This window comes from Apis florea, unplaced genomic scaffold (assembly GCF_048593485.1).
Source record: "Apis florea isolate Af1SG1 unplaced genomic scaffold, ASM4859348v1 contig_3772_pilon, whole genome shotgun sequence".
NCBI classification, from domain to species: domain Eukaryota; kingdom Metazoa; phylum Arthropoda; class Insecta; order Hymenoptera; family Apidae; genus Apis; species Apis florea.
This window is the reverse complement of record NW_028256845.1, coordinates 127,361-138,252: the sequence shown is the minus strand read 5'-3', so window position 1 is coordinate 138,252 and position 10,892 is coordinate 127,361. Positions and strand designations below refer to the sequence as shown.

Genomic DNA, 10,892 nt, shown 5'->3' with positions numbered 1-10,892 from the left:
TTATATTTTGAATTTATAAGATTTTAAATATAGAGAGCATTAAAAATTATATTTTAAAAGTTATATTTTCAGAATTTTACTATTTTTATATAATATATTAATTTTTATTAAATATAATATATTCAATTTTTAAATTAATAATTCGTATAATAATTTATTTCCTGATGTATTTAATTCATTTTTATAAATATAGTGAAAAAAATGGATTTACATGTATATAATAATGAAATTTTATGCACTTTTTAATGAATATTTTTTTCCAATACAATTACATTCATAATTAATAATGTTAAATAATCAATCAAATATTTATATAAAAAAAAAATTTTTATCTGAATAAAAAATTAAATATTTTAACTAATTCTATCTTAATTCTATGGAAAGATTTTTATTTAAATACTGAATAATGATGTAAAATTTCTACAATTTATTTTTTATAAATTGAAGATAATTAAAAAATAATAAAAAAAGAAAGAATTGCAATTATAAATATTTAATAGATTTTCAAATAATATTATATATAAAAGCTATATTAAAAGATTGATATAATTATAATGCAATTTGATACATAAATAAACCGGTTTCTCTGGCATTAATATACGTAAACATAGATTTATTATATTACATTGTAATGATACTCTTTATATAATAACAAAATACATACATGAAAATTTGAATTAAAATTAAGTATTCTATTCTTACAAAAAATATAATTAATAAATAATATATATATAATTTAAATCATTTAATATTAATATATTTTGTATTAATATAACATAATAAATATTTAAGAAATTATGAAACGAACGTATAATAAAATAAATACGTATAATATAATTTTTCATGATGGGTTTTTGAACACACGGGAAATGTACCATCAACCATAGCCTTCTAGAAGCAATCAGCGCATGAAGCCGTAATGGGCGAAAAGAAGTGATTACAAGCTGACGGATTGTGAAAGTGGAAATTTCAATTTATGTGTTTATTGTAATATTTCTTTATCTCTAAAGTTCTAATAAAATGACGTAAATATTTTTTAAACGATGGTTGATGCTTTATTTCTATTTTCAAATATATTATGTAAGTATGAAATTGGTCTTTCATTACGATTATTTAATGGTTAGAATACTAAAGCATCCATTAGTGTCTTTTCTATCTAAGTATCTATAATTATTATTATGAAAAGTATGTTTTTATATAATAAATTTATCAAATAATATTTATGTATTTATACATAGTTCAAATATTCGTTATGAAATATTAATTAATATAATGTTAAATTAATATTTATATTTAATTGTATCTCAAGAATGCTTAGAAATATTGTTATATATTAAAGGTTATTTAACGATAATTTTTATTTTATTATTCTATATTTTATAATTGTAAGTATAAATTTTGATAATTTATTATTAAATTCAATAATAAAATTTATTAAATTCAAAATCAAATTAAATCTTTACTATCTTTTATATTTTTTTTTATATTAAATAAGACATTAAATTAATGTGTTATGCATTTTAGTGAGGACACTGCCATAGTATTATTTAAAATAAGAAATGTCTTATCCTGGTCAACCTCCAATGGGAATACCAGGCATGCCACCAATGCCTTATATGGTTGGCGCACCTCCACCAATTATTGGTGGTGTAATGCCTATGGCACATGTAAGTAAACATAAAATTAAATATTTTAACTTAGCATGGTATTTTTCGTGTTTTTGAGTGGTATTGATAAATTTTTAATTCTTCTGTTAAATATCTTCTATGCACTGATAAATTTATAATTTTCTGTTAAATATTTTCTATGCACTTGGAAAATGATTAATAAAATCATTTTGTTAACTAAAATTTTAATATAAAATAATTTAGAAAATATAAATTTTTATTTATTTTGATAAAGAATAAAAATATACATAATATATTTGTCAAATATTAATTTCTTAATACTTGATTAAATGTAATTAAAAGTCGATATATTGTAATTTATTTATAATATTAAACTTGTTTATTTAACTTGTTTTTTAAATAAAAAATAAAAATGTATTTAAATGTTATAAATTTTTAGAAACAAATAGAATACATATCTTTAGTTATATTAAGAAATAAAATTGAAAAGCATGTAGTATTTAATTTTGTTAATGTTGTGCAAATAAATGAACATGTTAATTATAAAGAAATTATTACACAGCTTTATATTTTCAATTTTATGTCACAATTATAAATTTTTCTATATATTAATGCAATTATTTTGTATATTATAATAACATTTTGCATTTAAATTATAATGTTAAATAGAATGCATATTAATTAACTTTTTATGCTGTAGAATTGAATGGATTGAATTGATTATTTTTTAAAAGTTATGTTTTTCACAGAAATCTTTCTCTTCAGTTCTTTCTATTTAATATATGCATGTTTTGCTTCTGTATTAAAGAATAATAAAAAGAAAAGGATTAATATGCTATTAGGGGGAGGGGAGGTTCTGGACTGCATGAGTAGAGATGTGCATTATTAAGAATACTACCATTTATAAAACATAGATGATTCCAACACCCGTATCTGCGATGCAGACCTCAGCTCCAGCTGTGCGGTATGCACGTAACCAAAACCGTCATGACAATAATCGTCGTCGTGAAAGAGAATCTGGTCCACCAGTTACTGTATTTATTGGTAACATTATGGAAAGAGCACCTGATGTGATGATTCGACATATTCTGGGTGCATGTGGTCATGTTCTTTCATGGAAGAGAGTTCAAGCTTTTGGATTTTGCGAATATGCAGGTCCTGATGCAGGTCTTAGAGCAGTTAGATTACTTCATGATATGGAAATAGGTACAAAGAAACTTGTTGTCAAAGTTGATGCAAAAGCTAAAGTTGTTTTGGATCAATTTAAAGGTAAATTTATTTACATTTATATGTAGATAGAATATTATTGTAAATATACAATAGTGCTCACTGAAATTTTAATAAATTGGGATTTGTATTATAATTAAAAGAAAAGATAATAATTTTTTTTTAGAAATACATTCAAATGTATTTTTTCACTTATTCTTGTCATATATATTTGAATTATATTGAAATTGAAGCATAAATTATATTAGAAAATATTGAGATTGAGTTATTGTAATTTAATTCAAATGATTTTATTGGAATTTAAGCAAGCACTATTGTATATGTATATATGGATATGTTTTTGTATTTTTTACTTTTTCCATTACAGCGGAAAGAAGAAAAAAATTACGAGGAGGTCAGTCACCTTTACAAGATGAAACATCAATTGAAGGAACGGAAGGAGAAGAAGGTGAAGATTATATGGATGAGGGTATGAGAGTAGTGGATGCAGATGCACTAGCACGCATTAATCAAATTATAGCTGAACATGCTACTGATCTAGAAATGGCTCAAGCTGCTCCTGGTAGTGTATTCATTTTGTTGATAGCAATATATTTAATTAAATTAGGGAACTATATAATATATTTTATAGTGTATACAGTAACAAATATTTTATATGTTATAGAAGAACATCAAACGAAAATGGTTGCAAAATCTTTAAACTTGGATGATGCAGAAATAGAAGAAAGTAAAAGAGACTTGATTACCCGAGAAATTGGAAAATTCAGGGAAGTTATGAAGGTAATTATTTTTATAATTATTTTATAAATTTTGTTATGTTATTCCTATTTTTCTGCCCTTCTTTTTTGTCATATTATCAAATATGATATATTAAAACATTAAAAGGTATCAGGAATTGTGGTCAAAAAGGATTGGATAAAAAATTTGCAAAAAATTTAGGTATATAAATAAATATTAATAATTGTTATAAAATTATTAATGCTATTTATATAAATTTTTTATGAAGCATTATAAACATTATTCTATAAAATTTTATAATTTTTTTTAAAAAAAATTTGCTATTTTACTATTTAACATAATAATGTTATGTTTTTCATTTTTCATTTTTCATTTTTAAAATTTTTTCTTTGAAAAAAAAATTTTATTAAATAAAAAACTAATATACATATATATCATACATATATTATTATAATTCTTTTTTTTTTTTTTGCATATGATAAATATTTAAATGTTAATGAAGATTAATAATAATTTCTCTACTTTTTTTTGTTTTATATAAATAATTAAGAATATGTTTGTAATACTTTATAGTATTTATTTTATTATCTTAAAAAAATATGAATAATATATATGAATAATATAAATGAATTTTTTTTTTGTTTTTCAAATAAAAAAATAAAATTAATTATTTTATAAATATAAAGAAATAACAAAATATATTTTTGATGAATAATAATTGATAAAATTTATACATGACAAATTCAGATATTTTTATAATTTAAATAATATAATGTGATGTAAATATGAATTTATAAATATTTAATGCGTTTAATTTTGATTACATCTATAATTCGTGTTAGACGATTGTTTGTTGCTGAACTCGCAGCATATCTATATAAAAAATTAAATGTATTTGGGCAGGCAAAAGGGGATTACAAGTGTATAATTATAAACTTTAGTTTTTAAGTATTTTGTGATAAAGTGCGTGTGTGCTATGTTAGCTCTAAATAATTGGAGCCGTGACTCGTTGCTATAATTATAATAACAGGCAGCGTGCGTCGCACACAGCAAACGCACACGCCTAGGAATGCTGTGTGTGGGGACCACTCTTTCACTCACTCATTGGCTCTGAAGGGAGTCAATCACAGCACATCCCTCGTATTTTCGCAGGCAGCTGCAGCCTCGTCGGTAAGTCAGAGTATATCCAACCAACAAAACATGAAAAAACAAGAAATGAGCAATATTAAGACGGGAGAATCTCGTAACTCTACAACATGCTGACACCGTATAGCCAATATATCTGTTTCTATTGGAACTCCATTTTCTTAATCGTCGCATATAATTCTGCGTTATACTAATAGCATTATTGCTATTGTATTTTGAATACAACTTATTCCATACAATCAAATTTCTTTATCTACTTCTATACTTATTGTGCTAAATTGCTAGCACTAATAATTATGTAAAAATTTATCTTTTATTCTATAATATTTTAATTATTTTAAAAAAGAAATATTTTGAAGAAATAATACTGTTTTTATTTAATAACAAATAAAATACAGATACAAATAAAGATTTGTCATGGAAAACAAATAAATATTATGATATTTAATTATCAAAGTATTAAATTGATATATTTTTAATATACACATATGATTTAAGAAAATATTATTATATTAATAATAGACAGTATTAATTTTCTATAATATAATAATTATATAATTATATAATTTTATATTTATTATAAAATTATATTCATATTATTTTTGAAAATTATAAAATTCTTTAAAATTATTATTTTATTATTTGTTTAATTTTTTATATTAAAAATTATGCGTATTGTTTTACTTGTGATTCATTTTTATATTTATTCTAAAGTCTAGCAATTTAGTACGAGTATATAGAAGATCAGTAATGTACCATTTCTAATTTTTATGCATTGTTTAGGATTAAAAAATATCATTTTGAACAAAGAAATTTGACGCTGACATATTTTATAATATATTCTTAGATAGATTATTAATAGGATCGAGACTTTCTGAATCCTACACACAATGAAATGATTTTGTCTTCACAATGGCGACTGTTCAGTTGTTGTCTTTATTTTGTGTAAACAGCTTCTGTCAGCGTCTCGATCAGACATGTAGTACCTAGGTGCGCGCTCCTCCATTCTCCGGTACCACCACACTGACTGACCAAGTCAACTTCACACCGTGAGTAAACTCCACAACCATGAGCCAACACAACCATTCGGTTCTTGTAGTTTTGTTAGTGAACTGCCCATCTGAATACCTATGACCACTGATATTTCATGTTTCAACAGTCTGTTTTTTTCCTCATATGTGCATCTACTTTTATGCACTCAGTTATTCTATCCTTATTAGTTTAAAAGACTATGGGTTATTGTATGGATATCTAATCTAAAAAAAATAAGAAAAAGCAATTCATAATTTTGAATGTTTTTTCTTATATATTACAATTTTGTGTAGATTTATGTAGGTATGTATGCTATATTGATGTTATAAGCAGGAAGGAATAAGTTGAGTTAGGCTAATTATATTTTGTTACAAAAATAATATTCATCAGAGTCTATGATTCAGGACTCTCCAAGCAGTAACCCATTATTGTTATTATTATATCAAGTAAGGATGAACCATATTAATTTATTTCTAAGACGATACGTTGATAATACGGGACGATAAGGGTGGGCAAACTTTTGTGTATTTGATATCCAACAGTTTGCTGCATCAGCTGCATAGCCAGAAGAAAACAAAGTTGACAGACGTGTGACAGTTTCTTGGCAAAAGTGAAAGATGTTTTGGTGGAATCCCTTCTTCGTGATGACTCCGCTTCTGATTGGTATAATACTTTCTAATAATTATTGAGTATTGACAAGAAATCTAAATATTCACCCCTTTCGACTCTTAGTCTTATATAGCTTTAGACTATTAATTTACAGGCACATTCGCAATGTTGTAAGTACATTGGGTGGCCTCTACAATGCGTCTGTTAGCATTAAGGTATTCTTAATCTAAGTAGAGCTTAAGAAATTTCTTATGCTTGTTTCCAAAATTTATACCTGCACCTAGGTAATTGATATGTAAACAAGATTTCGTGTAAGATGCTGCTGACCGAGAATACTCTAGTGGAGTGAGTATACTACATTGAGATGAACAGAATTATGATACTTGATATGTGGTTAATTTTTGTGCAACTAGTAATCGTTCAACATTGCAATCTTTATAAAATGTTAGATATTAAAATTTAAAAAATAAATTTTTAAGTTTCTTGTTTTTCATAAGGAATTGAAATTTCCTTATAATAAAATATTTTATTCCAAATAGTAAAATTTTTTCAATTTGCCGATAATATCAATATACTTTTTATATACTTCGATATTATTTAGCAAAATCTATATATATATATATATGTGAATATATATATATAAATATTACTTTTTGAACAATACAAATTGTTTGTGTGAATATTTTATAAGAGATATTTCATATTTCATTAATATGCATATGTATTTGGGCATCTATATTTTGACTTAAAAAAGTAATAATACTGCACTATTATAGTGTAATGATATTACCACTTTTATATACATTAACTAACTTTACACTTACAGTAACCTTTTTCTACCCTTTAATTTTTATAACTCAGGAGGATACGATTGCTAGTTTTTGCGTTTTATTATCACAGCCTGATAAGTTTTCTATTAATTATTTAGTCTCACCTATTCTTTTATTTTTGTGTTTTATAGAAGCAGGAAGAGGAAAAGGCTCAAGTAAAACGGAAGAAAGAAGCTGTTGAAAAAGAAGAACGGGAGAAACGAGAAAAAGAGCGACGAGATAGGCGAGATGGCAGTAGTACTAAAGACGACCAGGATGGTGATCTTGGTAGTCCTACATCTCATAAGGGTCGTAGTAGTAGTACTGGAAGTAGTAGAAGAGATAAACGACGGTCTAAATCTAGGTAATAACATTCATAATGATTTTTAAAAGTAATTAATTTCATTTTAAAATTTATATATATAATATGTATTACATAAAACGTATAATTTATTATAAAATAAATTATATTATCTAATATAACGCATAAATTTAATATTTAATTATATATCTATATGTATATAATTTCAATATAATTAAATAGAAAAAAAAATGAATCGATACTTAAAACTTTACTATTACGACTAGATTTGATAATGATTTTATATGATTTATTATTTAAGATCTAAGGAACGAGACAGGGATCGTCAGAGAAGTGATAGAGAGCGTGATAGAGATAGAGATAGAGAAAGAGATAGAGAACGAGAACGAGAAAGAGATCGTGATCGTGAAAGAGAACGCGAACGTGAACGTGAAAGAGACAGAGAAAGGGAAAGAGACAGAGAACGTGAAAGAGAACGTGAAAGAGAAGAAGCGAGGAAAACTGAAAGAGAAATTATGCGTGAAAGAGAGGAAGAGGAAGAGGCGAAAGAAAGGAAGAAAAACGAAAGAAGAGCAAGAGAAAAAGAAGCAGCTTATCAAGAACGTTTGAGAGCATGGGAAACACGGGAACGTCGTAAACAAAAAGAATATGAAAAAGAAGCGGAAAAACGCCGAGCAAAACGGGAAGCACGAGAAAGAGAAGCAAAACGATTGAAAGAATTTCTCGAAGATTACGATGATGAAAGAGACGATGCTAAATATTACAAAGGTAAAGAACTTTCACGTCGTTTGGAAGAGAGAGCACTTGAAGCTGAAGCCGATTCACGAGATCGTTGCGCCGAACGTCAAGAACTTCAACGTCTTCGCGATAAACTTTATGCTGATGCTTCTCATCCAGATCCAGCAGCTGAATTTGAAAGGGTATAATAATTTTAAGTAGCATTGTATTTCGATTTATATATATATATATATACATATATATAAAATTCACTGTTTATTTTATTATTATATAATTTTTATTATATTATAATTATATTATATAATAAAATAATGTATTTGTTATTGTTTAATTTTAGTTGAAAGCTGAAAGAGAGGAACAATATAAGCCTAAACCGGTTATTACGATAATTGATGAAGAAGATGAAAAAGTAGTGAAAAAAGAAAAGGAAGTTATGCCACCTATAGAAACTGAACCAATTGAAAGTGATAGTGACGAATGTGTGCAATTTGATGATGCTTCCCAATCAGAAGTACCATCTAGAACACCACCTAGGCATCATCATCATCATCGAAGACATCATCGTCATCATCAAAATCATCATCGTGATGGGGAAGAAAATGAGGAAGTTGTAGAAACAGATAGAGAGAGTGTAAAGGGGACGAGATCATCACCTTCTCATCAAACGGTAACAACACCAGTTCAATCCATTCCACCCACATTAGATGAAGATTCACGTATGTCTCTTGTTAGCGAACCAGAAAAAACGGGTAGTAGTGAGTAAATAATGTAATTTTTTAATTTATAAGAAGAAGATATATTTTTTATTATTGTATCACATTTATATCACTACAGGTAACTTTATACCATTTGCCATGGGAAGCGGAGGAAATCGTAGTGGTGATCATGGAATAGGTAATAAAACTCCTGCTAGTCCAAGTACAGCTGTTAATGTTAGTTCACAACAAATAAATCAGAATAAAAAGAAAGGTCGAATTGACGTTAAAGATGTATTTAATAATGACGATGATGATGATGGTGCTAATAACGCAAAGAAGCGTAAACTAGTTCCTTTAGGTAATATATAAATAGATAAATTATTAATTTATTTTTTATTTAAATAATTTTTCATATAATTTTATACGATATTTTATACAAATTGTATTTTAGATTACGGCGAGGAGAAAAAGAAAAAATCTAACGAAGAAGCTCCTAAAGCTGGAAAAGAAGAAAGTACAAAAAGTCAAGAAGAGAAACGAAAGCACATAAAATCCCTTATTGATAAAATACCTACAGATAAAAATGCTTTATTTGGATATCAACTTGATTGGGCAGTAATAGATAATGTATGTAAGACATATTTTTAATATTTTTAACAAAATATGGTGTTTCATTATTTTGATATAATATTATTTTGATAATATTATAAATAAATAAAATATGTTAAGCTTTTTTATTTTTATAGACATTAATGGAAAAAAGGATAAGGCCGTGGATTAACAAAAAAATTATTGAATATATTGGAGAACCTGAACCGACATTAGTAGATTTTATTTGTAGTAAAGTAATGGCTGGCAGTTCTCCTCAGGGCATACTTGATGATGTACAGATGGTAAATGATTTTTGTTCTGTCCAATGTAAAATATTAATTTATTGATTTTATTACGATATATATTATAGGTATTGGATGAAGAAGCAGAAGTTTTTGTAGTGAAAATGTGGAGGTTATTAATTTACGAAGTTGAAGCTAAAAAAATGGGCTTAGTTAAATAAATGAAATATCAATTAAAGTACTAAACTCGACTTGAAAATTTATACTACACATCAAACTCCTTTGGTTAAAATGTACTATTTAGATTATATATCCTAATATACAATTACTTATGTATAATTTGTAGGATTTTTCGCTAGATGAAAAACAAGGTGTTGCTCGATTGATAGGTAAACTAAATGTGTAGCAATTGAAATGTTAAATACAAATTGTAATTACGATTTATAATATTTGAGTTGTGTTTTTCTAAATTTGCTTATCCATAGTTTTATAAAGAAACCTTTTAATATGTTTATAAATAATAGATTTTTTTTAGATATTTCAAAAAGCTTATGGATATAAATTTTATTAGATGATTATATAATCCTATAAATGTTCCTATAAATTGCAAAGCAGTTTAATTTGTATATAGATATAGCAAAAATAATTATTTTTCTTAAAATATTTGTAATTTTTTTAAGTTAATATTCTATGTTTTATAACATATTGAATTAATTTAATAAGGTAGTTAAAGTTAAAAATATTACTATACATTTTCTATTCAATGAAAAACACGATATTAAAAAAAAGAAACTATTTTTACGGTAATATAATTAATGAAAAGTTACAAATTAATATTAATACAAGAAGGTATGTGTATGAAATATGAAATAAATTTTTTTATAAGGGAGGTAAGTAGGAATTAGTAAAAGATTTAGAAAAATCCAATTGGAAAAGATAAGGTAGTGATTCAAATATATTACAAATATATTAATGTATTAATTAAATAATAAATATATAATAATAACAACAACAACAACAATAATAATAATAATAATAATAATAAATGTTGTTATATTCTTATATATTTTGAATATTTTTAATTTGATGTAACAATTTTTTTTATTCAATTT

At 25.1% G+C, this 10,892-nt stretch overlaps 1 protein-coding gene across 3 annotated transcripts; it reads left to right on the top strand.

Moving 5' to 3' along the window:
* Positions 1-871: 871 nt before the first annotated feature.
* Positions 872-10,227, top strand: LOC100870774 (RNA-binding protein 25). 3 transcript variants are annotated; one of them, XM_012495689.3, is made up of 12 exons: positions 872-1,080; positions 1,525-1,667; positions 2,543-2,897; positions 3,223-3,417; positions 3,520-3,635; positions 7,342-7,553; positions 7,813-8,431; positions 8,587-9,004; positions 9,084-9,305; positions 9,399-9,574; positions 9,694-9,840; positions 9,909-10,227. In XM_012495689.3, exons 2-12 carry the CDS (start codon positions 1,560-1,562, stop codon positions 9,999-10,001), a joined length of 2,661 nt encoding a protein of 886 aa, XP_012351143.3. In that variant the 5' UTR covers positions 872-1,080; positions 1,525-1,559; the 3' UTR covers positions 10,002-10,227. The 3 variants fall into 3 exon arrangements, with proteins under 3 accessions (XP_012351143.3, XP_086771378.1, XP_086771377.1); XM_086915252.1 differs by having other exon boundaries at positions 884-1,080; positions 2,573-2,897; XM_086915251.1 differs by having other exon boundaries at positions 884-1,080; positions 3,523-3,635.
* The last annotated feature ends 665 nt before the right edge of the window (positions 10,228-10,892 follow it).

What these genes read in the sequence shown, in the direction of transcription:
- LOC100870774 (XM_012495689.3), top strand. Translation starts at nt 1,560, where the DNA reads ATGTCTTATCCTGGTCAACCTCCAATGGGAATACCAGGCATGCCACCA. An exon ending in CAGCAGCTGAATTTGAAAGG is followed by an intron (nt 8,432 to 8,586) that starts GTATAATAATTT and finishes GTTTAATTTTAG; the next exon opens with TTGAAAGCTGAAAGAGAGGA. An exon ending in ACCAGAAAAAACGGGTAGTA is followed by an intron (nt 9,005 to 9,083) that starts GTGAGTAAATAA and finishes ATATCACTACAG; the next exon opens with GTAACTTTATACCATTTGCC.